The sequence below is a fragment of the Exophiala oligosperma genome (genome assembly GCF_000835515.1).
Source record: "Exophiala oligosperma strain CBS 72588 unplaced genomic scaffold supercont1.1, whole genome shotgun sequence".
In the NCBI taxonomy this organism is placed as follows: Eukaryota; Fungi; Ascomycota; class Eurotiomycetes; order Chaetothyriales; family Herpotrichiellaceae; genus Exophiala; species Exophiala oligosperma.
The window spans coordinates 2,770,688-2,798,465 of record NW_015622818.1 but is presented as its reverse complement, the minus strand read 5'-3'; the positions used below and the strand labels follow the sequence as shown (position 1 = coordinate 2,798,465).

The window sequence follows — 27,778 nt, the reverse complement described above, 5'->3', positions numbered from 1 at the left end:
CCAGGGTCGTACAATCCAGCCTCCTCAGTGTATTCATCATATCGAGCCAGTAGTTCCTCCAAGATCTTTGGTTGGTCCTTCGCCAGATTCGTCGTTTCCCCCAGGTCGGCCTCCAAATTGAAAAGCTCCCATTCATCAGGTCCCATGGGAGCGGGAATGAACACAGCCTTCCAGTTCCCCTTGCGTATTGCCCTTCGACCAAAGAGCTCCCAGCCAGTAATACTGGATTCCTCCTCATGGATGACCGCTGCGTCTGCGGAATTGGATAGATACGGGACCCACGATTTACCTCGAGGGAGGACGACGTCTCTTCCTCGGAACGATTTCCCAGGGTGAGGGACCTCGGCGAGGTCCAACAGAGTCGGTAGGATATCCATGACGGTACAGAACTCGTGGGTGATGGCCCCTGCACTCCTCTGAAGTTTGGGGTATCTGATGATGCAGGGACAGCGGATACCGCCCTCCGTCGTCCAAGCCTTGTACCCTCTGCTGGGCGCGGTCGCGGCGCACGCCCATCGGGGGCCGTACCACACAAAGGAATTGGCGTTTCCTATGTTTTCTGTGCTGTTGTCGTAGAATCTCTGGATCGTCACGAGGGGGTTTTGCCGCATGATCGGGAGAGCCTCGAGGAGCTGGCCCTCAGCGCCATTGTCGGACATGAACAGGATGAAAGTGTTGTCCAGTTCTCCGGTAGCCTCGAGGTGGGATACCACCCGAGCGAGATTTTGGTCAATCAAGTCGACCATTGCCGCGTACGTCTCCATGCGTCGTGCCGATTGCGCCCTTTCGGCGTCGTCCATTTCGTCCCATTCCTTGGGCATCTTCCCAACCACTTCTGCCGCTTTGACGTCGGACGGCACTAGACCTCTCTGGATCAAGCTGTGCAAACGCTTCAGACGCAGAGCTTCGGGTCCATCGTTGTAACGGCCATGGTACTTTGCGATTTCGTCCTTGGGGGCCTGTAGCGGCCAATGGGGTGCTGTGTAGGCCAAATACCCGAAGAAGGGTTGCTCCCGCTCCTTCTCGCTTCTGTTTTCCAGGTAATCGATAAATTTGTCTGTAAAGGACTTGGTGGAATAAAAATCCTTTGGCAAGTCCTTGTGACGGTCGAGGAAATTGTCACCTTCCATCCAGAGACCGTCGCCCCATACGGATGGCAGATGTGGCACAGTGTCGTCAAGTTGGGGTTCGTTGTTATAGTGGTTACCAGCTCCTGCAAGGTAAGTGAATGCCTTGCTGAATCCTCGCGAACATGGGGCCAGTTCCTTCTTGAGACCTAGATGCCTGGTCCATGGCGTTAATCAAGAGTCACCGGCAGAAATTTCATACACCTGCAACTCACCATTTTCCCGACATGATTGTCAAATAGCCAGCGTCCTGCAAGATCTCACTCAAAGCTGCGACTCTCCAGTTCAGGTATCCCTCATATCCGGGTCGATCTTTATATAGCTCAGGTCGACTGCGCATGTACTCAGCCATCTGACCAAGCCCAGCTATGTGGTTGTCTGTTCCGGAGAAGAGCATCGACCGAGTAGGAGAACAAGCAGATGCCGTGTGAAAGCCGGTCATTGTGAATCCCTCACGCGCGAGGCGATCTAGGGTTGGGGTGGCAATTTCAGACCCATAAGGAGAGGTGTCGCTGAATCCCAAGTCATCTGCGACAACGATGAGGAAATTTGGCTTGCGAGACATCTCTGAACAAGGGCACGATAGAATATTTCAGCCGACTCTGAAGCACGCAGCAGGTTGTTTCGAGGAATTGTGCCTACGCCAAATTCTTCAACAGTTATTTATTTTTCACAGAACATTCTGTCTGGTCTACGAGTGTCGGGACTTACGCTGCCTCGGGCCCGACGAGCGATCTTCCATCTTACGATACAGCAGATGTGACGCGCGAGCCTCGGTGTTGCGCTCTCCACTTCCAGGGACTTTATGATACGCGTTTGGTTCGGAAGAGTTTATTCGCGTGTTCGCCTCATTCTAGGGTCTGTTTGTGGAGCAATCAGCAACATGGGCCTTGGAAGGGGTTCAACTTTCTGTAGACGGCACCCCGTTGTGGAGAGAGTGTGTGTGACACCGACGACCGATTGCCGTACCCACCACCGACTCCCGTTGACGTTTGTCCCAAGAAAACTCCCCATGATCTCAAGTCAAATAATGTGGACAAGCACGAGTTCTGTTTACAACTGGCACCTTTCTCTTGAATACATCGAGGACGATGCTCATCAACGATAACCTGGACTCGACGTTTTCGCAATCCTCGCAACAAACGTCGGACACCATGGACAACCGGCCCAATATCATCTTCATCATGGCTGATGACCACGCGGCAAAGTCAATCAGCTGTTATGGCGCTGGGATCAACCACACGCCCAACCTGGACCGGTTGGCGACCGAGGGAATGAAGTTCAATCATTGCTATGTCACTAACTCCATCTGCACCCCATCGAGGGCTGCAATTCTCACGGGGACACATAACCACGTGAATGGAGTGATGACTCTGGACAGCAAGATCAACAAGTATATCCCCAACGTGGCAAAACACCTGCGCACTGGAGGCTACCAAACCGCCATGGTAGGTAAGTGGCATTTGGGCGAAGGAGAAGATCATGAGCCGACTGGATTCGACTTCTGGTCTGTGGTTCCTGGCCAGGGTGAATATTATGACCCCGAGTTCATCGAGCCAAGCGGCATCGAGGTTGAGCCGGGCTATGCCACAGATATCATCACAGATAAGAGTATCGACTGGATGAAGAAACGTGATTCAAGACGGCCGTTCTTTTTGATGTGCCATCATAAAGCGCCCCACAGGTCGTGGGAATGCGACGAGAAGCACAAACATCTCTACAAAGACCCAGTCCGCCTGCCAGATACCTTCACCGACGACTATAAGAACCGGGCACGGGCTGCAAAGGTAGCCAAGATGCGCGTCGAAGAGGACCTGACGTATCACGACCTTGGTCTAGTGCAGCCGGACGGTGGTGACAGTGTCGGCACCAAGCTCTTGCCAAAATGGTGGTTCAAAGAGAGAAAAGTGCCCGCACCTGACGATGTCTCCAAACTCAAGCTCATCGACAAAGATGACGGCACTGTCTTCACGTTCAAGTCAAAGGCCGAATTGACCGAGTTCAAGTTTCAGCGATATATGCAGCGATATCTACGTACGATACAGAGTATCGACGACAACGTAGGCCGCATGCTCGACTGGCTTGACGAGGAGAACTTGACAGACAACACCATCGTCATTTATACCTCAGACCAGGGCTTCTTTCTCGGTGAACATGGCTGGTTTGACAAACGCTTCATGTACGAGGAAAGTTTCCAAATGCCTTTCCTGATAAAGTATCCGCGCGAGATCAAGCCGGGCACGGTATGCGACGACATCATCTGTAACGTCGACTTCGCCCCGACGTGGTTGGACTATGCTGGGGTCCGTCAACCTACCTATATGCAGGGCGTGAGCGTACGGCCACTACTACAAGGTTCAACCCCTACAGACTGGCAGCAAGTCGCTTACCACCGCTACTGGATGCACCGCGACATCATCCACGAGGCTTATGCTCACTATGGCGTCCGCGACCAGCGTTATAAATTAATTTATTGGTACAATGAGGGCTTTGGGATCGAGGGCACCCGCGCCGGCGGCCAGCCTAAGGAATGGGAACTATTCGACTGCCAAGAGGATCCTCTTGAGCTGTTCAATTGCTATGATGATCCCAAGTACGCTGACGTGGTTCGGAAAATGACAAAGCTACTGGAGGACAAGATGGCTGAGATAGGTGATGAGCCCGTACATCCGCCTCTGCCACCAATTGCAAATGGAACAAGCAAAGTGGCGTTGTAAATCAGATGTGTTGGTTGTCATTTAGTTGTAGACATAGGACTAGGTACTTCTCTGGAATATGTGTATGATACTAGACGCGGCTCCAAAGTATGATAGCCTAAGCAAGACCCAGCAAGATTATACCCGTTAACTGACCAAGATGCCCTTATTTAAGCCTTCTTCTTGTTCATTAGACCACCTTGAAATGGCTACAAGCCATGTCAGAGGTGGTGAGTGGGGCATGGACGAGGCCAGGGAAATATGGTAAATGCATTCGTACTCGGCAAACATACTTCGTTCCCGGCAATGGTTTTGTCATGGAAACGTCAAAGTCGAACATCCTTCTTTCAACTACAAAGGCTCCCATGGTTCATACTTCGATATCTCAACTTCTACGACAGGATACATCATCCAGCGACCACTTGTCACGACCAGCCAGCCCCCTGTCATCCGTAACTACAGCACTGTGGCCGTGCTTCACCTGTCTTGCCACCGACTAAGATCTGCCGCCACTCATGGTGAATTCGCCGGCCACTTCCACTACTCCTAAGAAGACCTGTGTCCAGTGCAGGATCCGAAAGGTAAGTGTTGGTATGAATGGATTGCATCTCAACTGACGCTCATTCCAGGTCCGATGCGATGGACGGCCCGACTTCTGCGCAAATTGCAAACGGCTCAGATTTGATTGTTCGTTCCAACGCTCGCCAGATGATACCTCCAAGAACAGAAGACTGAAACAGTCTTTAAGTGTGCCGCTGGAGAAAAGGCGAGTGGCTCTAGCATGCACTCGTTGTAGGTCATTGAAAATTCGCTGCCAGGGCGAGATTCCAGCATGTGCAAACTGTGTTCGACGAAAGTATCATTGCACTTATACTGGCCTGAAGAAGCCTGAAGTGACGCCTCCTGTACAATCGTCTGCCCAGGATGATTATGCAGAAGAAGAATCTACTGCAACATGCCTCCAGCCCGATCTCGAGCCAGAGAAAAATCTGGACTCCGGGCAGCCCGCCATGCCGGATTGTCACACAGTTATGACTTTGATCGAGGCTTACTTCGACCACCTCTACCCGCTGCCCGAGTACGCGTTTCTGCACCAGAAGTCTCTGGTCAAAAGGTACCTGGAGGGCTCCGTGCAGCCCTGCCTGATCCTGGCATTGTGTGCACTCACCGCCCAACGCCTAAGACTCCAGCCATACTACCCAGAAATGGTTTCCTTGTGGGGCGAATGGGCGGAGAATGACTTGATGCATAACCTTGAACTCCCTTCTATACCTCGACTCCAGGCTTTGGTACTCATCATTCGATACATGATCGATACTGGCCGCTTTTCCAAGGCGTTCATGCTAACTCCACTCACGGTAAGGGCTGCAGTAGCTTTGCATCTCAGCCAGGAAAGGCCTGATCTCCATTTCCTCGCACAAGAGACGCGTCGAAGGCTGATGTGGTCATGCGCCTTGCTCGATGGCCAGTTCTCGGTCGGAATGAGAGAGTATGAAACGTGCCCCCAAGAGGTGGTTCAAATCCAGCTTCCGTGTCCTGAACATGCTTTCCGAGACGGCACTTTAACGGTCACAGCACCACTCCGGTCAACTTCTGTAGCTTCTGTCGAACTGCTCAGCTTGCTTGCTGCGGCTATGCGCATCAGATTCATCCGAAAAGATATCATGAAGTAGGGATTTAACCCCACCGCTCCAGATCATGGTACTCTAAGGATACTGACTTGTGATAAGATTGACTCGGAGACTTAATCCACCATGCATCGGGATTGTTGAACTGATGCACACCATTCGCCAATATGAAGATGAATTGCAACAGTTTTATCAGAGCTTAGGAGATTCTAATCACTATTCTCCGGGCCTGTTTCTTCATTCCACCGAACCCGTGCGCCTACTTTTGGTGCATCTGTCGTGGCACCAAGCGTATTGTGACCTTTATCGGACATTCTTAGCGGGCTATCACGAAGCCGCACCACCATCCATGTTGCAAGAAATCGACCCACAGGAGATCTACGAGCGACAATCTCTATGTTTGCAACACGCTATGGCGATCGTCCGTCTTCTCACCGAGTTCTCCGAGGGTTGCGCCGCTCAGGTTGTTGACTTTGATACGGCTATCTGCGCATACCACAGTGTACGATTGATACTTTTCATCGGAGGGAGCGATCAATCTACACACAGTTCGAAATCAGATGCAATACAGATGGCACGGCTCTGCCAGACCATCCTCAAGAAGTTCTTCGCAGATATTCCAATGGCGAAACCTATTGTCAGTCTCTCCTGGATGAATATGGTCCGTGGAGCATTTCCGCTGACATATTGACTTTTTAGATCACGGATCTTGATGTTCTCATCACACAATCGTGCGCTGCACAGCCGGGAAACAGCGACCGACTCCAACAGCATATGGAGATTCCTCCCCCTGACAATGAAGCTTCACAAGTGAGAATCCGTCAACAGCTTGCCATTCACAGCTTAATCCGGCAAGCCAACCTTGACAAGGACGACGACGATGACGGCGTGACTACGTCCGGTGGCGCTCGTCCCAACGTCGAATTTCAACTGGGCGCGATGCCACCCACACTATCGATACATGGGACATCTCCAGTCTTGGACCATGATACGCTATCAGGGTCACCTTCCGCGCAAGGCCAGCAACGTCCCCAAAGGACAGTGACGCAGAGAACGAAGACGATCGATGCGCCATTCCTATTGTCCCAGGCCGAGATGGCAGGTCAAATGCAGGATACAATGAACCCCACGACCCAGCGTGGCAACCATAGCCGCGACGAGGCACAGAACAGCATGCAGCTCATATTCAATCCGTGGATGGGATTTTCAGACTCGCTGGAGTCGTATGGCCTCACCCTGTCTATGGATGACGATTACTTTTGACCCTTCATCAGCTGCGCTCTCTCTACCCGAAAAGATGGCCTAGATGTCTAATGAGTTTACGCAACAAGAATGAGATTCAACGGCACATCTCAGATTATGAGCACGTATAGGTGCCGACATCCCGCATACTTCGCTATACGAGTGAGTCCATGCCTGCACGAGTGCGACTTATGCCAATATGCCACCAGTCTATCTGCAATGCCTGGCTACCTGTAAAGCCAGGCCGCTGGGATGGCCATTCTCTAACCTCAAGCTCACGACTATCTACACCAAAAGCTCTCCGCCATTGTCGGCTTATTTGCTGCAAGAGGTAGCTTAGCGAGGTATCAATTTGGGTGTGTTGGTGCTGGGCAAAGAGCACTCCCTACCATTGGGGTGTAAGGCTACGTGCTTAATGTCAGAAGTGACCGAGTGTAGGACGACCCAGACAGATCATCGATGATTTGCCACAAGACCTTAAGGCTTGTTATTCGTGTGTCTGCCAGGTTCATCACACTCAGGAGGCCCACCCCGTGCTACTCTGATAATAATATCCTCCGACGATGGTACCAGTAGAGACTCACATTTGCCGCCACGCCTTACAAGACCTACGGGGTGTCCGGCTGTTCTTATCATTTCTTGACAAAAAATTTGCCAGCGCATGGGTTATCTGAGGCACGCGGTCTACACATCGGCGTCAAAAAACCACGGGCACGGAGGACGGAATTCAGCATCCAGCACTTCCCGGCACTTACCGCTCTTTGACGCCTAACGGTTCACTGCTCTACTCTTCCGGACCCTTGCATTCAAACATGCAATCGACCCTGCGTGGTACTTGATTGTTGACATGATTTTCGGAGGCTTGTATGGACGGGGTACGTACAACCCGACCGACCGACGACCTACGATCAGGATCTTCGACATCAATGTGATCAGGTTTGTGGTGGGCATATTTCCCTGCCCCAGTCTTCGCCGCACGCTCCCAATATCATGCACGCGCTGTACGGAGTATTCGTGGAGGATTTGTAAATCCTTAGACCCGGACATGGGAAGATCATCCGTTTGTGGCTTGCTGAACCTTGGGCTGCATTTTTGCCTCTCCTACCCCTCAAAAGTCCGAGTACTACGAAGTGGAGGGTTAAAAGTACCCCCGTAGAACATCAGTCATGGGTGTCTGGGATTGCAATGCAATGTAGGGCAAAGGCAAAAGCGAGGCACAGCACAGCAAAAGCCTCCGCCCGACCAAAGGAGTTCTAGATCCTTGTCTTAGATTTTGAGACCATGTCGTCAATAATGGCCAATTTATTTATTCAGTCTACAGATAAAATACATGAAATACGAAGATATTATTTTTACTTGGCTAGAAGGATTTCTTCCCTTCCCAACCAGTCGGTCCAGTTATTTAGTTGGCTGGCACCGCGTTTCGCCTACAATCTGACACGAAAACGAGAAACGTGTACGGTTATCGTGGATTGAACCAAGACTCCGGAGTCCTGTAAGAATTATTCTAATATTGCGTAATTGAATCTTGCGGTCAGGTAGCACGAAAGGTCTCAGGAAGAGGATCCGGTATAGCGTGAAGAGGATGAGGAGGCTTCTCGTCTCTTCGCAACGCCTACAATTCAGATTACAAGGCGCCGGGTACGAGTAATGGTGATTGAGGGTGTCGATCTTCGGTTGATGAGATGGGTGCAGTGCATGGGCGTAAGCGAAAAGCGACTGAAAATGGCAATGATGGATCAGTGTCTGGTTTGAGAAAGGGATAGTTTAGGAGTAGGTGCAGCTGCGCGATAGGCATGTGTTGGCCCTTGAGTGAGGCTGACTTGGTAACCGTCATCTGTTAAGCGAACGAGAGATGTCGAGATAGGCGGGCAACAGCGTCAGTTTGAGCCAGCCACAATTTAACTACGAGTATTCCGTACGAGAGAAGTGAACTACTCCGTATTTTGCCTGGGCAATGATGATCGTAGCTGTACGGAGCAGATACTCCATCCATGCTCCCTGCATAGCCTGTCCTGGTATCTGTGAAGCTCTCGCATCGCAACCGAAGTTACGGCAGTAAAATGTGGGTAGACATACTGTACTCTGTACGTCCCTATGGAGACAAGGGAAGATCTGTCCATCAACCCATCAAACCCCGTCACCGGCATCACCCTTTCAGTGGCCCATCTCCATCATCCCATCTCTCAGTACGGGACAGTTTTACGAGTCACCGTAGCTCGGGTGGCTTTCATCAAATCGAGGGTGGTAGTACACGGACTGGTCGACGGCGGTGGCTTCTTTGTGTGACCTCTTAAAATTCTCCCTTGCAGCCAAAACTCCCCTTGGCTATTCCTTGTTGGCCCTTTGTGTTAGGTGCCTGACCTTGAGGTTGCTATTCTCTCGCACCCATCACCTTCTCCTCCCCCTTGTCATCGGACTTTTTTGACTCTGGACCATCAAAAAGCGGTGGATCTGCGACACCGTCCGCCCGGACTTTGGATGACGGGGCGACGATCTCGGGCATTGACCATCCAGACACTAAAAGCACGCATGACGGATCAACCATCCCCTGTGCTTGATTGATTGACAGGCCATCTTGTTGTCGCCGTGCTGTCAGTCTTTCACGTCAGACCTCGTCGTTGACAGGCACCCGCCTTCTTACTGGGTGCCACCGGACCTCGAAAACATCCACACTTGCTATCGTTCGTCGTCGTCCTGGCACACTTCAAGCGCCATTATTTTTCCCACGCAGTCCCATGCTAGAGATCCTCACGCCCCTGCCCTGCCTGACTTGCTGCTGCCATGGCGAGCCTTTTGCCTCGCTGCACGTCCTTGTCCTAAAACTTGACCAGCCTCTTTCAAACCACTCCTCCTCATCGCTTCTGTCGTTGCCCACTGGCCCCCGAGATGCGAGAGCAAGCCACCGTGTAAGAGGGGAACGACGCACCTCGTCCAACCAAACCTGGGTGTTGGAACGCATCTAGCTCTGAAGATAGAGACAGAGAGTTGATTGACGTTTACTCCGCTTCTTGCGACCCAAGGCTTGACCCAAGAAGTGCTGTCCCCCTCCCCTCGACCCTTGTCAATCGATCGTCTTTTTTTCTCTTGAACCCACGCACGCGGTTGCCAGAAATCCTCATAACTTGGGTCGAGGCCCCCCCTGTTCATTTTCACAGCTGGGCTGCCTTTTGACATCTGTGTCCTGTACAGATACCAGGCAACCTGCCCATTCACCGACAGGAAAAAAGCACGGTCCTGTCTTTGCATTCCTGGATATCCAATTCCCATCCACTCCCATTTCCATTCCAGCCTTCTTCGTGCAGGCATGAAACATAGCTAGCTACATTTGCCCCCCGACAGCCGGCTACGACATCCTTTCAAATCTCGAGAGTCATTACTTGACCAGTTCTTGCCGAGGAGGTAAAAAACCATGAGGCGTGCTGCAGGTCGAGTGACTTTTGAGGATATTCGATCAGCTGGGCTGAGAAGGTGGGATGGTCGATTGAGAATCACGACTGACTGGATCAATGTCTTTCATGTAAGTATCTATTCCATCTTCAGTTGCGTGGTGCTCATTTGTCGGCCAGGAACCAGAGCTGTGCTGGCCTACAGGAGATTGTCTGGTCTATCTACGTGAACCTGGCCAGTCCAGCAGAGGACCAGCTTTCCGGGTACACACGGCATTCCTCAGAGTCAAGGGATTCGAGTCTTTGGTCGAGCGTTGTGTAGTCAGGAACTCGATTCATGCGGCGAGCCAATGCGTCCTACCAAATTGTCCAGGTTGTGACCCCGAGCAGTCGCTTCTCGAATTGTATATCCCAGCACCGTATGGATCCGGACTCGAGGAAACATTTGATCACCATGTCACTACCAGGAACTTCTTCGCATGGCTATACAATCGACCGTTGGCTGGAAGGACACTGGGCAAAGCGCTGGTCGAGCTGAAGAAGAGGATAGATGACTACCGCGCCGATGATAGCTCGCAGAACAAGCTCGAAGTTGTATCTTACGCCGAGAATCAGAGGTATCTGGACTTCAGGGAATGTGTCGACCATTCCCTGGCAGCGCTTCATCTGGCCGAGAACCTTAGGATTGAAGATCTCTGGGTTGATGCCTTCTCCCATTGTGTGGGTATGAGCCATCGTGGTCTACGCTCGAGTATCGAGTACGCGGTTAGTATCTACCTGGTCACCATCCTTCAGGGTCGAAACTAACGAGTTCGCAGATGGTCAGCTCGAGGGCCAAGTCTCTCATCAGCCACGCAAGAACTGAAATGGACACTCGTCTGCAGAATGTGGACGAAGCATTAGTAGACTTCTTTGAGGACGAAATCTCTGACAGCTTCCTGGGACTGCCCCAGACAGCAAAGGACCACTTGAACAGGACCCGCGCCTTCTTCAAGAAAATATACGTGGAGCGTTACGGTTCATGGCCGCCTTCGGACTTTGAAGAGGATTCGGTCAAACAAACGGTGTATGCGGCGATATTCAGTGACTTCCAGAACCTTTATCAGCACCTGGTTGACCCGAACTCCGCTCCAGGTATGGAAGAGACCGACATCAGCAAGACTGGAGGGATGTGCACGATACAAAACATCCAGGCATTTGACGCAAAGCATGATTTTGAACCTCTGGCGCAACCGCTTCCACTAATGCCAACTGCGCTGGAGTCCGTCTCGAGCCAGCGCTCAAAGACGCAGCGAAGAAAGTCCTGGAACCCGATACAGAAGAGAAAGGTCGACAGGGAGGCTCGAAAACAACGTGACAAGCAAGCTTTGGTTGCTGCTTCTAATAGGGATGTGCTGGTCATGAATTCCGAAGTGGTCAGGAAGTTTTCTGAGTATGAGCAACAGACTGTTGACGATGACCTCGAGGGACTCCCGATCACAGAAGGGCGAAAAGTGCGATGGATGCTTGTCTACGCAATTCTACAAGTGTTTCACGGCGTGATGCATGCTCCAAAGCAGGTCCGTAACACGCGCGGGTTGACTTACTCGCTCTGTTGCCATCCTCCCAAGCAGCTACCATGGCAAGGAGCACAACGTCCCATGCTCCGCTCGATGACCGCTAGTGTCTCCCAAGTGGAGTTGGTGCCGGACCAGAGCTATTCTCACACAAATACATCCGCCTCTGCTTCACCAGTCATCGAGGAGATGATTTCGCGAGGGAGGTCGTTCAAGGCTCGTCGACGTACACTTCCCGCCCAGCTTGAAGGAGCTTTGGCGGGGGCGCCTTGGATGATGACCAAGACTCCCCCAAGCTCGCGGTCATCATCTTTGAGAAGACTGATGTCGAGAAGGTCGCGCACCACACCGGAGCCGATGCCAACCATTAAACGGCCGGCATTCTGCCAGATCTACGTCGAAGGCTACGGCAATGGCTTGAACGAGATCAACCGGGAAACCATGGCTACAAAAATGGTAGCATCTGAGCTTACGGCTGAACCAGAAGCGAATCATGATCTCATCAGGGAGGAGTTCCCCGAACCACAAGAGCTGGTCGGCCACGAGGTGCACGAACTCGACGCCGCCAGCGCAGGCGAGAGTCCCACTGCTCAACAAGGTGCTGCTTCTGTCCCCATCCTCGAAGACGAGCCTTCAACGCCACCGGAAATGTCTCGCGAATCATCCTCGGCCTCGGCGAACAGCAACTGGTCGAAGAAGAGTAGCCGTGACAGCGACAGCGACGAACTCGCCCCCACCACGCCCGCGGACGACACGATCTGCACATTGCAGGAGATACTGAGGTCGACGCACAGTCTCAATATCGAAGGTGGTAGACCGACCGTAGGAAAGAGGACGTCTTCACTCACGCCGGTATCTGCGGATATGATTAGAGTTGTGGCTCACCACGGCGCGAGTACCAGCCCGAGCACGATGAGAAGTTCCGACCACGACCACGACCACGACCACGACCACGACCACGATCACGATCACGACCGCGACCAACTCAACGACGCAATGTCGGTGCCATCTATCCATTTCAACACCTTGACTTGGGATAGGATTTTGGATCAGCATGCCGTGAGGAAGAGACCTGTGACGGCACCTGCGACGAGTTCGATTCAGGTTGGCGCATGACGAACCGTTGGCCGTCGACCATTGATCCCCAACCATCCACCCTAAAAACCTGGGTTCATATATGGTGTGGGGACACTGTTGTTTGTCCGTGTCGACGATATCATCTGCGAGCCATCAAAAATACAAACAAACAACAGAACTTGATGGGAAAGTGATGTGCCTCTATGGGAAGGAAGGAAGGAATCACTATTCAGGGACCGCAAGGAATGTCATGAATGAGGATGATGGGAGGACCACTCTGTTTTTGCCCTAGTTTTCTACACCGTCTTTTTTTTGGTTGTGAATGGGAAGAAAAGTACCACGGCCACCAATTTTGACGGATAATTTTATCATGATGAACCACGACCAAAAAAGAAAATAGAAAAAACAAGGGGTGCACCTCTAACCCTCGGTTGAGAACTACAAAATACCAAAGAGGGAGCACGCGATGAGGGATGACTAGGCTGGTATGTTTAATGGAGGGTATAATGGAACGGAAAATGGGACTTTCTTTGACAGAAAGAAAGGGGACGAGAAGGTCGATAGAAGAGTATGATTGTCAATACGAGATCCTTGACGTTTTCTTTTGCCTGTCGCATTTTTGTTCTTGCTTACACTAGTCATCATCATTGTCTGTCATCGTGGTCGTCACTATACAGCAGTACTCGTATCAAAAGGAACTTGCCTCGCCGACGTTCTGCAATTATGAAAAGGACAATCGTTCTGCACGTACCTAGCTCCTCATGATCTGTATTCATCTATCTAATCGTGGATCAAATCAACGGCCACCACCACCGTATTCTCTCCATGCTTCATCCAGATCTTCTTGTGTAACTTGATAAGCCCAATGATGACAAGTTTGATGTATCACAGGACTGACTCTGTTTTCTTCCTCGGTATCGTCATCATCAAATACACTACGTACACCTGCCTGGACGTATTTTTTGAGCAACACACGTTTCCAACGTCCCTTGGGACCGACGCAACGTGACCAACGACCTATCTGACGTTCGTCTTCGCCGTCGTCGAGTCGTCTACCGAGGAAAAAACGAATGTACCATTCGAACCAACCCCGAGGGTCATGGTCGAAATTGATCCAACCGGCCGACTCCCATTCGGTGAGTGTCTGACCACAAGATACGCCGTGTTTGTTCAGACCGGCGTCATATGACCCAGAGATCAGGTATTTGGTCGGAGGGTCTAACTGGGCCAACCAAGAAGGTGGGAGTGTGTGAATGTGGTCCCCCTCCAAGGTCAGGTGCAAGGTGCGACAATACCAAGGACCGAAATATGAACCGCCAAAGGCACCCTCTAGGAGGATCGAGAGTGGAGATTTGTTGGGTTTGAACGTTGGATGGGATTGGAAGTGATATGTCCCGTCTGGTGATTGAGTCGGTGGAGGAGGCAGGGGAGTCCAGGAATTGTATTTGTTCAAGAGAGTTGGTAGGTCTGCGTATGTAGATCCAGGAGGAGATGGTGACTCGGTGAGTATTGACGGACTTGATTGTCGACGAAGTGAGGTTGGTGATGTTTTGGGTCTAGAATTAGACTTGGATTTGATGGATCGTTTTACATCGTCCTCATCGTCGATGTCCTCCTTGTAGGAAGATACCTTTTTGGTTGTCGCTGCGAGTCTGGCGGACGTACGACTTCTCACGATCGGGTTCAAGTCACGACGTTTCTTCTTCGAGGATGGTTTGATCTCCGGTCTTGATTTGACTGGTTTAGTAGTGCTGCTGTGTGAGTGTAAATCTAATTCTTCCAGCAATTTTTGCTTTTGTTGTAGATTTTGAAGACGCTGTGCTTCAATGTCAAGAGACATGATTTCTGGGATTTGACATGGAAAAGGTACGAGTAGGAATAGACACTTAAGAACTCCGTGAAGCGTAGTACGAGAACATCAACACCATCCTCACGGGTAGTTGGCTGATTGCTACACGGGTATCGCGCGCAGTCGTCGCGTAAGGAGTAATAACGGCCAGAAAAGTAAAGCTCAAGTGACGTCAAAATCAGTTGTGGAGGATTTGATGGGCGCGAAATGTGGCGATTCCTGGCCGATCATGACTGCCACTTTTTGTTACAGTATTTGACCAGATGCATGTTCAGATCGCGAAGAGACTTTTTTGGGTTGCCTTAAGGTCAGGCAGATAGATTTCCGGTTTCTACTCGTACTCGTATACGGAGTACGAGAAACTCGGGAGAGATCCAAAGACATCCAACATCGCAAGGGTAATGAACAGGGCAGTACTCCGTACAGTACGAGCTTCGAGACACTAATCTAGCAATGGTTGCTGGTACCTGCATGCAATGGCGCCCGCCATCGAGCTCCAATGTGGTCATTTGTATCTTACCGAGGGCGCATGGCGGCGCAGCCTTAGCAACAATCATTGACGTGGTGCTTTTTTTGGATGTTCTTTTCCATTCCATCTTGAGAAACAGAGTGCCCTGATCTTGGATCGAGACGTTTCCGAAGTTACGGAAGCCAACCATTATCCTCACCCACTACGGAGTATCTGAGCTGGCTCCGTCACTCTCGATACGAATCCAATATACGGAGTACAAGTACAATAATATCATGGTGGTGGATTCGCCGATCTCTGGCTTGTTCCTGTTCCAATCTTCCCCCCCGGTTTTGCATCTAAAACGATTCAGATGCGACTAACGCCAAAGCCTCATTCGTTCCCCGACTACACCCTGTCTTGCCCGTGTGTGTGTCGATCCCAAAAGCCACTGACACGACGACTTCCGTACGGATACCGTATAAAAGCCACAAAACCACCTCCCCAATCGTGATGACCATGTCCACGGCTGAAACTGGGTCACTCGATCTTTCTTCTCTACACGATCATAACAATGCCACCAGTGAACACCCTCCTCCTCCTTCGCACCAGTCGCAGCAGCGTCCAGTCTCCTCGACGACCAGTGACCCTCCTGTAAACTACTCGACCGATGCCCTCCTGCGACAGCGAGAAGACGAGGACGCAGAAGACGCAATGTCTTCGTCAGTAGCTTCGTCGAGATTGAACGGCGTCGTGGCGGGACAGACTGCGACAAAAGAGTTGCCAAAACTACAAGCGATTGGGGAATTAGACAACGGCGATTCGTATGATCTGGTGACCGAAGACGATCCCGCCTCGTTCAATCTGGTGTCTCCGCCGCCTGCAGAGCAAACCGACACATTCTCGCTGGAAGACCAGACGCAGGCGTTGTTCTCCAGGAGCCACCTGCAAGTCATATTCGCAGACCCGACGCTACTCCTCAAGTTTACCTCCTTCCTCGGCGCCCACAGGCCGCAGTCGGTGCCGATCCTCGTACACTACCTCGACTCCCTCAAATCCCTGAGAGCCATCCACTACGCCAATGCCATCTGCGAAGGCCTGGATCCCGTGGAGGGTCACGACTTTACACAAAAACCGGTCAAACCTACGATAAATCTGGCGTTGGAAGACAGAGCACATCGGGCTTTCGATGTGCTGGTGACGGAGGAGTTGCCTGCTTTTGTCACGCACCAGTACATACAGATTGTCAGTGCCAGTATCACGGCCAGGATTACGGGGGCTTTGTCGCCGCATCTGAGAGACGCTTCGGATGGACTTGCCGAAGTGTTCTGTTTGACAGACCCCTCGCGGCCAGATAACCCTATCGTTTTTGCTTCGGACGAGTTCAATCGGACGACGCAATACGGCATGGGATATGTTCTGGGTCGGAATTGCAGGTTTCTACAAGGGCCCGGGACCAACCCGGAGAGCGTTCGCAGACTACGTGATGCGGTCAAGGCGGGCAAACAGCATCAGGAGGTCTTTTTGAATTAGTAAGTCGAAATGCGCAGTGTGGGAATATGCGCGCTGACTGACAATTCCCAGTCGCCGTGATGGCTCACCATTCGTCAACTTGCTCATGATCGCGCCGCTGGCGGACAGTCGTGGGATCATCCGATATCACATCGGAGCGCAGGTAGACGTCAGTGGACTAGTCAAGCATTGCTCGGAGATGGACTCTTTGCAGAAACTCATGGACCTACGGGCTCGGGGCGAAGACCCGCCTGCGCCAGAACAGCCAAACCCCGAGAAGAACGATGAGCTTCGGGAGTTGAGTGAGATGTTGAACCAAGGCGAGTTGAACATCATCAAACGCCACGGGGGAAAGATGCATCGTGAAGTCGCCGAAGAGGACATTGAGAGCACCAGCTCGCAGCAGCCTCGACTGTTACTGAAAGATCCCAACACAGTTGCACCCCTCTCTGCAACTGTGAATGGACGCCTCAGCGGTGTATATCAAAATGTGAGTCAAGATGCATTCTACCGCCAAAAAATCAACACTGATCTTCCTGCAGTACCTTCTTGTCAGACCGTACCCTTCACTTCGAATTATTTTTGCTAGTCCCGCCCAGCGTTTACCGGGTATATTGCAATCACCCTTCCTGAACAAGATCGGAGGCTCGAATCGCGTTCTGGAAGAGCTTACAGTGGCGTTCGCTGAAGGTCGAGGCGTAACTGCGAAAGTCCGGTGGATTAGCCGTGGCGACGAACAAGGGAAAAACAAATGGATTCACTGCACGCCACTTGTTGGTCTTCAGAATCAGATCGGGGTGTGGATGGTGGTGATTGTTGATGACGAACAGAGCAGCACTGAAAGATGGCCAACTGCCGCTGGGCGTCTACCACCATCAGTAGCAACACCAGAGAGAGATTCAAGGTTATCTGCGAATGGACAGAGAACATTCGCTTCGTCGCAGAATGGACAAGGCCATCATTATGAGGCCAATGGTGGCGGAAGTATCGGAAGTGGTAGCTTCACGAGCTTGAGGATTGGATAACATGCTTTTAAGGGTGATGTGCAGCTTTTTCTCTGACGTAGATATTTTGACACAGGACAGTTTTTGGGAAAGACATGTATTCAAGGGAAATAGTTACAGGCCAATATGGACGAATACAGGTGCGAGCGACGATTAAGAGAGCCATTAAAAGCTATCACGGAGTATAAGTACGGCGGGGGGAGGGACGCGCAGGTTATCGAGGTTTGGACAGTACCACAAGACAAATACCAATTGTGTACCTTACCGAGTAGCTGGATAACTTTTCCTACCGGTGACACCGCCTTCAAGTTTTTGTGGCTTGAGGCTCACGAGCTGGTATGTTTTGTTGACAGCAAAAGTGACAGCTTGTGCCTGAGTACCTGAGAGCATGGAGGGCGCTCGGGGCCAGTCCCCTGATTCCCGGCACCCTTGACAGGCATGATAGGGACTTCAGGCTGGAGATCCGGCTAGCGAATCGACCGAACGAGAAGCTGTACTCGTCATCCTCACAGGCCACAGGGTCGCGGTCGGCACAGCCTGGCTTGTTTCATCGACCAACGATCTGTGGGGCCTCAGTGCCCAGAGTTGCCTGCTGTATGCATCTGCTTACGTAGATCAAGGGATTCACTTTGTTGTGAAGACGAGTCCAAAAATAAAGATGGATTCAAGTCGTTGGCGGACGAATCCTAGGCTTAAGAAGCAACCACGGTCTTTGATCTTGTTTTTCCCTTGCTTCTTGTCACTTTCACGAGGGTACACGGAACCTGAGGGCTGAATGAGAACAATCTTCTGCTTGAAGTTCTTTCTTTTTGGGCACGGACGTTTGCCGTGAATTTTTGTCCCTCAACAGATCCAGCGTTCGGCGCGCACCAGCGATTGAAGACCTGGGAAACGGAGCAGATCAAAAGCGCTTTATTCACCATTCGTTATCAAACGACGCCGCGAAAAGTTGTTGTTCTCAAACGCCGCGTCTCAGAGGCCCCGACGGACTGCTGCAATCCAAACATAGAGAAACTTGCGACTAGAGATATCGAATGATTTCCTTACGGATTTCAATACCCTACAGATTCCTCGATCATGATCCAGGGGAAGCGTGCTGCGGTGTTTATCGCGCTGGCAACTATCCTTAGCTTGTTGGTTTATTATCGAACGACCAGTTCTGCAATCACCATCAGATCACTACGCAGCAAGGTCCCGCAAGTGGTTGGGCTGGGAGATTATTTTGATGAGGATGGTGAATCCGTTCAGGAACCCGTCCAGCTAGGATCTCGACCGGAAGATTATCAACCATCTTATACTCCAGAAGACGATGCCCCGTCCACGCCTGCCGAGTCCGCCACTTTTGGGAGTCCTCCTCCCGGTTCGAAGACTTTCACGCGCAACCTCGTCATGGCTAGAACGAAGGCGGAGAACGTGAGTTGGCTCGACGAGGTCGATTTGGGCCCGCACATCAACAGGATGATTTACGTCGCGGACGACCCCAAAGCCCCGTTGCACCCACCCAAGAACAAGGGCCACGAAGTGATGAACTATTTGACCTACATCATCGACTTCTACGACAACTTGCCGGACGTCAGCATCTTCATGCACTCTCACCAGTTTGCCTGGCACAATGACGACCTGTTGAACTTCGACTCGGGCGAGATGATCAAGCGTCTTAGCAGCGAGAGAGTCCAACGTCAAGGGTACATGAACATGCGGTGCCACTGGGCACCCGGCTGTCCAGAATGGATCCATCCTGGCCAAATCGAGCCTGACTCGGAGAAACTGGAACAGTCCCTCATGGCCGATGCGTGGGCTGAATTGTTCCCGGGCAAAGAGATCCCGAATGTGCTGGCGCAACCTTGTTGTTCGCAATTTGCCTTGAGTCGAGATAAAATCCAAGAGTTACCCAAGGAAACATATTCTCACTTTCGAGATTGGCTGTTACGATCGGAGCACCGCGATACCATGAGTGGAAGGATCTTCGAGTACCTGTGGCAGGTCATGTTTACAGATCAGAACACTTTTTGCCCAAATCAGCGGACGTGTTATTGCGACGGGTTTGGGGTTTGCTTTGAAAACGACGATACCTACGAGAAATGGTTTGAAATCCGATTTCATAAACACCAAGCCGAGGCAGAGCTGAGGGCGTGGCAGGAAGCGGCCGACAAGATCGAACAATACAGACACGATGGCGAACTTCTGGAGATCGAGGCTGGCGAGCTGAAAGTGCCTGAATACGGCAAAAAAGAAAAGCTAGAGGTGGAAATTCAAGAGTACGAGGCTGATCTTGAACAACGTCGCCTAGAGGCTCTTCAGAGGGGTGTCGACGCCAAAACCAGAGCCGAGAGTGATGGGAGACCATGGAGCGAAGGCGATGGGTATTAAAATTTGTTTCCTTGTTTCCTCATTTCGCAGTACATAACATTTCCGAAAGGCGTCAGGGCAACATTGGTATGATGTTAGACAGACCACGGGTATTGAGATACCCTTTGATATAGCTATGGCGTAAGCGCGATGGGTTGTTTGGAATTGAATACGCCATGCGAAGGCGTAGTCCTCGGGTCGATTAGATCTTTCCACCCCTCCTAAGGGGGTATTTCGTGTACATATGAATTTGGACAATCATTCGTATAATTAGTATGTATCTGTACGCAGTACTTTTTTGGTTTGATCGCTGTGCTACTTGTACCAAGGGTCGGGAATTAGTGTTACGGGCGTGCGCGTGACGCCACAGGAGTTGGAGGCTGCTTCCACTTCCCATCTTGGTCTGCGGAGGAATATCACAGAAATGCGATGTGAACACCTTTAGCCTTGCCACGTAACAACATCACCATCACTATCCATCTGCGGGACTCCAAATCTTTACGTCCGTCTTGATTGTATCACACTAGATATCTGCTACTTTAGCTCACTCTTCTCGCTCTTTCGACGGGGAGAGGGTTAACGCCAAACGATGGCCTCAGTAATTCGGCAACCATAAATCATCTTGAGACCAGAGATCGCATTGCACGACAAACAACCACCATGCCGGTACGCATGAGGATGAGATGGACAGCCTACGCTGGGGTGAGATCAAATCCTATATTCTTTCTGCCGATCTGCGTCTGACTGACTGTCGATGAGTAGACCTCCGCCGCACTGGCTGCCGGTGTTGTTCTCAAAGCTCTGGCACAGCGACCCAACTTCTATTCCGCCGCCGTCTATCTCTCACAGTCCTCCGCTAATCTAATGATCCTGACGAACCTCCTCTTTGTGATTGCTTGCACGTTCCTACTTGGACTCCAAAAACTACTCTATGGAAACCTGCGACCCATCGAAGTGGAACAACTATACGAGAAAGCATGGTTCGCGGTCACGGAAACATGTTTGGCCATGACCGTATTCAGAGGCGAGATCGGTCTGTCTTTCTTGGCCATGTTCTTCGCACTTCTTACTGGCAAGATTTGGGGCTGGATAGGTGAGGGTCGCGTGGAAGTGCTGGAGCAACAACCACCTAGAAATCCACGACTTTTCCACACACGGCTTGCTCTTAGTCTGGGGCTGAGCGTCGCTTTCGATTTGACGATGCTGGAATACATCGTGAAACAGGTCATGAGGATGGCACGTCCGGATATGATGGTCATGTTTGGCTTCGAGTTCGCCGTCTTGTCAATCATGAGCATCAGCACGGCAGTACGCTATGCCATCAACGTGATCGAGATCGGCATTGTGAGGGAACAAAAGCGACAACGCATTGAACAGATCAAGAAGGACCGGCTCCAGTCCGCGGTGTCAGAGTTTCAACAGTCCCAAGCACCACAAGCCGCACCGACAGACCCTGCGGCGGCTGTGACGCCTACTCCCACACAGCTCACACTCGAGCAAGTGACGCGGGAAGCACTCAGCCAACCTGTTGACGAGAATGAAGTTGAGGTAGAAGGGTGGGAAGATAAAGGTCGCTACATGTTCTATCTCAACCTCATCACCGATTTCTACAAGCTCCTCATCTATCTCGCCTTCTTCTTCATTCTTCTTGTGTTCTATGGCCTCCCGATACACATTCTCAGGGATGTCTTTTTGACCATGCGATCATTTTTGAAACGAATCTCAGACTTTGTGAAATACCGGACAGCCACGAGGGATATGAATGCTCGGTACCCAGACGCCACCGCCGAGGAAATTGGACGAGAGGATGTTTGCATAATATGCAGAGAAGAAATGCATCCTTACCAACCCCCTGCTGCACAGGAAGGCCAACGGCCAAATCCTGTGGCTGAGAGGATGCGACCAAAGAAATTACCCTGTGGCCACATCTTGCACTTTTCTTGCCTGAGAAGTTGGCTTGAGAGACAGCAGATATGTCCGACCTGCAGATCAAGCGTGGTATCCACGAACCAAGCTGGTGGAACAGGTGCTGGGCAAGGCGGAGCTCCGCAACCTAACGGTGGTCAAGCTCAGCCGCATGACAGAGCAGTGCCACGAGTCTACCAGTTTGGCCCACTGCGAATTGGTGTCGGTGTCATGCGAGGATTCCCCGCGATGCAAGACATTCAGCAGCAAGTTGCAGATGCAGGGGCCATCCCTCAGCCTCCAGCCAACGGTAATAGGAATGCCAATGCAGACCCAACTGCTCAACGGCAAGTAGGCGTTGGAATCAGATTGCCAACCCGGCGAAGACGTCAATCAGGCAATTCTAGAAGCACCGAAGCTCGTATTGATGAGCTGGAACAGCAAGTATTCCGTGAAGCAGAGCAATTGGCTCAGAACAGTGCGGAGCTGAGTGTCCTTCGGTTGATGCAGGCGGAGTTGGCGAGGCTACGTGCCATGAGGAGACCGACAACTGAACGCAACAATGCGAATAACAGCAACCGTACGGTTCCCAGGTCTCCTGATTTGCAACGTGCAGTTAGACTTGATCCTGGTTCTGAAGACGACATGATTGCCGCCGGAAGCGATAGGTTACCTCCTGGCCTTACGCTGCCAGAAGGTTGGTCTATGATGCCGTTGCATCCAACAGTAGAAGTAGGGCTCGGAGGACGACCGGCTGCTCCAGGTGTGTTTGCAGCGCGACCAAACCCTCCCAATCCCACAAACATGCCTCCTGTAGAACAACTGCCGCAGCAGTATAGGGGCATAATTCCCCCATCAGCATGGCAAATCTTTCCAGGATTACAAGCTTTAGACCAAGCAGGTACTCCACAGACCAATGCTCGTCAAGAAGAAGCGTCCAATCAATCTGCGAATGGTGGTCAGGGGAACGATTATGAACAGGAGCATCCTCAGCAAAACCCAGTACAGACCCCCCAACAGGCGGGCGTCACTCCCTTTGGAACTGCATCAGGTTTGAATCTGCCAACCTGGGGAAGCTTTGCACCTCCTCAGCAGCAAACACCTCTGAATGGACAGACGGAAATTAGGAATGGATCAAACACTGAAAACACTGTTGCTGCCGACTCACAGCACAGTTCGGTGTTTCCATCACAACCGTTACCTGCCTGGGGATTTAACACCGGAGTGAATGGTGACGAGGGCACCGGAAGCACAACAGCTCAAATGAACGGTGGACAAAACGAGAGTGAAAACACAGCAGAAGCAGAAGCAGAAGCAGAAGCAGAAGCAGAAGCAGAAGCATCCTCATCATCATCGTCGGCTCCAACAGATTCAAGAAGCAAACATGCCACGGTTGAAGATTCGGTTCAGGACTCGGACTGACGATTGAAAACTTGGGGAAATCGTGTATTGATGTATTACATTTTAGGTAGCTTAGCATTTTTCCGGAGCGTTGACAGGAAAAGGTGTTCGTTTTGGGTCCTGGTTCTAATCTCGGTCCCTGCTTGACTTTGGGCTACTATGAATCTAAACAATTTTTCATCTTCACCTTTGGGTCCGTAGGATGTGACTCGGTGTCTACATAGATGTACGAGTAGGAGTCGTAGTGGTAAGGGTGGCTCATCATGTGATTTCGCGAGACGAGGTGGCAAAAGAGAGTCGCGTAGGGGCATCATATTGGGTACTGACACTCTGTTATCTCGTAGGAGGACGGACACGAGAAGCGTGTTACAATTATCGGTGACGGAAAGAATTGTCTCAATTGTTTGTTGTACAAACAGTACTCTCCCGCATTGGTTGCAAGTTTCATTAGGTTACACCTGTACGGAGTAATTGATTTGTTGACCAGGAACCGGTCATTATCATTATTGACTCTGAAACAAGCCCCCAAACATCATTCTACATCGGAGAAGCTTACGAGTTTACGAGGGAGGGGGAGGGGGTTCTTTCTAGGATCGGCCGTTTGTCTCAGTCCCGGCAAATGTGTCTCGAACTGGCCTGCGCCACTGTCCACTTGTTGACCGACCAGGCACAGAGTTTGACTCGATTGGAAGCGAGGAAGAAATCCAGTTGGGGTTGGCTTTCAGGTTGTTTTACTCTGCAAGGAGTAGTCATGACAGAGTACAATAGGACAATGAGAATGAGCATGGGGATGCAATAGTTGATGACTCGTACAGGGAAGTCGTAAACTAGGTATCCGGACAAAGTTTGGGGTTGTTTTGGTTCCAAGTCACAAGAATCGTACTCTGTGTGGCGTCGATCGTCGTCGTCGTCGTCGTCCTCTTCCTCCACGGAGTACGGAGTTACGTGGTCCTTGTTTCTAGTTGCACCACGTACTCCGTACCAACAACTCAAACGACCGCGGGAGGACAAATCAATCTTTCTTCCTTTTCTCGAGTTGCGTCTTTTTCGTACTCTCTGTACATCAATCATTATTATTACTTTTCTTTCTCTTCGTGTCCATTCAATCAAGAAAATACGGAGAGTACGGAGAACCAATCAACCACTTTTGTTTTGATCATCTTTGATACCTTGCCTCCGTACCGAGTACGTCGCAAAAGTACTCGTACGTCTCCCAGTCGTTGACGTACTCTACGAGTACCAAAGTAGTCTTCTATTGTCTATCCATATTTCACCCTCGAATTCCCTCGTCCTCATTAATACTGCACTGCCACCACCCAGCACCTACCCACCACTATTTTAACCTCCAACGTCCGTGCAGAAAAAGGGAACCCAAGCGAAAACGTCACTTTCCCGAATGACAGAGCACCTATTGTACCAATCTATTTCTGATAACGAAACAGCACGGTTCACTCTTTGAGGTAACGATACGGGGTTGCAGAGAGAGAGTGTGTGTGCACCTAAAATATCTACTCACCTGTCCTACCTCTTTTACTACAAACCAAAACGAGTTACCACCTGATCGACGACCTTTTACAACAACCACAACATCACCCTCTCCTTTCTGCGGTCCTTTCTTTGAACCTTGCCGGCCCATAGCCTATTCGAGTACGAAAAACGATCGATATCCTCTTGTCTAAAGGGTTGAAAAGAGACGCAAAACATGGACGGTTCAAGAGTAGTCTCTAGACAAGTCACAAACAACAACAACGACGACAATTTCGACAATGGATATTGGTGGTACAGTTCGGTATGTGTTTTTATCTTTCCCTCCAACTTCCACGCTTCCACTCTTGTCATCTTGAACGCGAAATACTGTTCTTTGGGGGACCGAAGTTTTGACTAAGTTTGAATGTAATCTGTTAGACCGCCTACGCGATCAAATGGGCCATCATAGCCGCGATTCTGGTTGCCTTTTTTCTGTTTTTCCTACTGGGATACTTACACGCCCGTCGTCGCATGAGTAAAGGACAACCTCCGTTGGCGTACCATCGATGGCTGGTACCTCGGACTCAAAGACTAGCCTTCGCACAGAGGTACCCTCAATACGCGGCGCAGACGGGAGTTTATCAGATGCCACCGAGGCCAATGTATCACCCTTACGGACCCGGCCAACAGGGATATCAAATGGGTGTTTATGGTCCACCACCACCTGGTAAGTTTTTGATGCACACGCTACTCTCCTCCGAGATGTACTCCAAAATTGTTTGTTTTGATTTTATTTTGGACTTCAATCGGAAATAGTGACTATTAACACATTCCGGCATCTACAGCCTACCACGAACCGGATTACGTCCCGGCATATGCACCACCCTCTGGAAACAAGGTCGATCCAGATCAAAATAGACAGTACGCTCCACCTTCTGGACCTCCTCCGCCACAAGGCGGACCGAGTCAACCTCCCCCTGCTGCCGTGATGACGGGTGGTGCCGGGTCATTTGGGAGATGAAGGACAACCGGAGAGAAGGTGACGGAGGACAAAGGAACATGGACGAGGGGACAGACAATTTTGTTGAATGGGTATCCCAAGACCACACTGCTTTCACGTGCCTCTCGGGATGAGCAGCATGACGCAAACGAACACGCAAACATAAACCTCAAAAGGGGAGGCGCGACAAGCCGGACTCGGAGTCTGGTCTTTTTTGCCTTGGAACATGCCACAAAAAAGCGTCAACCACGACGCGGGGTTGACTGGGTTACTCGCGACAACACGAGCAACGTTGTGGAAAGGTCACTTGTCGCCCGGCACTGCCAGCATAAGCATACGGGTGTGCCTGATTTGGAAGGTCCCGGCCAGATGAAGCAGTATTGTCTTCCAGCCAGGACGTTCAAGCCGGGTCTCTTGACGTGGTTCGTGAGGTTCGACTCCAATCTCAAGAGGGATGGTACTGCGTGTGGCTACGTGGAACGAATAAGGGAAACCGTCTGCCATGCGCACTAGGTTACCACCTGATACAGGCCTGGAGGACTACCTACTCTTGCCCCCAGAAAAGTACAGAGTCCATTTCAGTTCACCCAAACAGAAACACACGCACGCACGCACTGCATCGGTGCTTTGTACCTTCTCACCAACCCACTTCCGAAAATGTATGATCAGATGAATTCGATATTGTATTGGACAAAAAATGCAACTCGCTTCTAACGCTTCAAGTAATAATGTAAATATGGGGGTATCGCAGGTACTGATAGCCTGTACCAACTGTTCAACACGCCAAAAGCGGTCAACGTCTCTCTGTATTTGATCCAACTTCTTTCCTCGTCTGCAGCAAGATCACTCAATATCCATCGCATCCAGATCCTCTTCTTCTCTATCACGATGAGACGAGTGATCCGTCATGGCGTCGTCGTCCAGATCTATATCGCCGTCGCCTCCTCCCATGTGTAGTCGTTCCCTTCGTTCTCTATCTCTTTCGTCCTCGGCTGATTTCTCCCTCGCTCTCCGCCGTGCTGCTATGATGGCTTTCCGGACGGCGTCTTCCTCTTCGGGTACAGTGATGCTGGTCGGATCCCGATACAGGACCAGTGCCGTGCTCGGAGACGCCATGGTTGGAGACACCGAAGAGAGGCGAGACGAGTCGTGGTAGGTGTTGAGGAGGTGTGCTGGGAGAGCAGACACTTTCTTGTCAATGTCCGGAAGGAAAACGCTGTACTTGGAGGCTGCCTCGTCGGCCTCGATCTGGGCGATTTCAGAGGCCAGGTTCGTTATAAAAATGCGGTTCGGAGTCTCGTCTACCGTCATCGACTCTTCCTCCTCCTCCTCTCTTTGTCGGTCGTTGAGAATCGTCTGATGTGGAGGGCTTCGGTCGGTCATGAATGCCGAGTCCGAGAGTGACGGTGGCTTTTGTGTATTTGCGAAATGAGAATAGGGTTGATGTTGTCCATCAAGAGTATTCTCACCATACTTCGATTCACTCATAGGATGCGGCGAGGATGGGTACTGGTCGTTGAATTGGGAGGTATAGTGAGACTCGTCGACCGGTACAGGAAGCGCAGGCCGGGCGTCGGTGTTGGCTATATGAGGGCGGAAGGAAAGTCCGGATTGAGACGGGGACAAAGGCTGCCCCAGTATAGACTGCTTCGACGTGTGATTCTGGTTTAGGCGGAGTTTCTTAAAGTGAGAGGATATATTGGATTGGGATTCGAGTTCATCGTCTGCTTTCCGCTTCCCTGGAGTCGAGACGAGGTTACTGCGATGTTCATTTGCAGTAAGCCATTCTGGAGGAGCCGCGGTAGCATGTTGTGCCATCATTGTTCACGCCGCATACAACCGTCGATCTGTATATCAGTGTATTATCTGCAGAGAGTGTTGCGGCCTCGTTTATTACGGAGGAGGATGGTGGTGGTGGTGGTGGTGGTGGTGGTGGCTTGGTACTATACGACGAGGGCTGACTGCGAATGACGAGACGGGCTGTTTCTCCAATTCCTTTCGAGGACTCTCCTAAGGAAATTGTTTTCTTCTTACTCTTTGTTGCATTGACACGAAGAACTGGGTGGTCGGCGGCTGTACTTGTACAATCTTACCTTGGTGATTGATGAAGAGAAGAGAAGATACGGCA

General features: G+C 51.1%; 8 protein-coding genes across 8 annotated transcripts; 6 read left to right on the top strand and 2 right to left on the bottom strand.

Annotated features, from left to right (window-relative positions):
- Positions 1-4,266: 4,266 nt before the first annotated feature.
- On the top strand, positions 4,267-7,087 carry PV06_00972 (uncharacterized protein). Its single transcript, XM_016401541.1, has 4 exons — positions 4,267-4,404; positions 4,453-5,492; positions 5,554-6,088; positions 6,151-7,087. The coding sequence occupies exons 1-4, from the start codon at positions 4,339-4,341 to the stop codon at positions 6,712-6,714; spliced, it is 2,205 nt and encodes a 734-aa protein (XP_016268594.1). The 5' UTR covers positions 4,267-4,338; the 3' UTR covers positions 6,715-7,087.
- Positions 7,088-9,347: 2,260 nt separating this feature from the next.
- On the top strand, positions 9,348-13,302 carry PV06_00971 (uncharacterized protein). Its single transcript, XM_016401540.1, has 3 exons — positions 9,348-10,213; positions 10,263-10,847; positions 10,901-13,302. Exons 1-3 carry the CDS (start codon positions 10,106-10,108, stop codon positions 12,752-12,754), a joined length of 2,547 nt encoding a protein of 848 aa, XP_016268593.1. The 5' UTR covers positions 9,348-10,105; the 3' UTR covers positions 12,755-13,302.
- A 78-nt stretch (positions 13,303-13,380) lies between these two features.
- On the bottom strand, positions 13,381-14,668 carry PV06_00970 (uncharacterized protein). The gene has a single exon (XM_016401539.1). It carries the CDS (start codon positions 14,553-14,555, stop codon positions 13,512-13,514), a length of 1,044 nt encoding a protein of 347 aa, XP_016268592.1. The 5' UTR covers positions 14,556-14,668; the 3' UTR covers positions 13,381-13,511.
- Positions 14,669-15,112: 444 nt separating this feature from the next.
- Positions 15,113-17,774, top strand: PV06_00969 (uncharacterized protein). The gene is made up of 3 exons (XM_016401538.1): positions 15,113-16,544; positions 16,597-17,014; positions 17,067-17,774. Exons 1-3 carry the CDS (start codon positions 15,526-15,528, stop codon positions 17,547-17,549), a joined length of 1,920 nt encoding a protein of 639 aa, XP_016268591.1. The 5' UTR covers positions 15,113-15,525; the 3' UTR covers positions 17,550-17,774.
- Positions 17,775-18,150: 376 nt separating this feature from the next.
- On the top strand, positions 18,151-20,133 carry PV06_00968 (uncharacterized protein). Its single transcript, XM_016401537.1, has one exon. It carries the CDS (start codon positions 18,606-18,608, stop codon positions 19,896-19,898), a length of 1,293 nt encoding a protein of 430 aa, XP_016268590.1. The 5' UTR covers positions 18,151-18,605; the 3' UTR covers positions 19,899-20,133.
- Positions 20,134-20,315: 182 nt separating this feature from the next.
- Positions 20,316-23,354, top strand: PV06_00967 (uncharacterized protein). The gene is made up of 2 exons (XM_016401536.1): positions 20,316-20,579; positions 20,640-23,354. The coding sequence occupies exons 1-2, from the start codon at positions 20,538-20,540 to the stop codon at positions 23,202-23,204; spliced, it is 2,607 nt and encodes an 868-aa protein (XP_016268589.1). The 5' UTR covers positions 20,316-20,537; the 3' UTR covers positions 23,205-23,354.
- Positions 23,355-24,234: 880 nt separating this feature from the next.
- Positions 24,235-26,391, top strand: PV06_00966 (uncharacterized protein). The gene is made up of 3 exons (XM_016401535.1): positions 24,235-24,972; positions 25,089-25,377; positions 25,496-26,391. Exons 1-3 carry the CDS (start codon positions 24,886-24,888, stop codon positions 25,669-25,671), a joined length of 552 nt encoding a protein of 183 aa, XP_016268588.1. The 5' UTR covers positions 24,235-24,885; the 3' UTR covers positions 25,672-26,391.
- PV06_00965 (uncharacterized protein) lies at positions 26,124-27,750 on the bottom strand. The gene has a single exon (XM_016401534.1). The coding sequence runs from the start codon at positions 27,469-27,471 to the stop codon at positions 26,494-26,496; it is 978 nt and encodes a 325-aa protein (XP_016268587.1). The 5' UTR covers positions 27,472-27,750; the 3' UTR covers positions 26,124-26,493.
- Between the last annotated feature and the right edge of the window lie 28 nt (positions 27,751-27,778).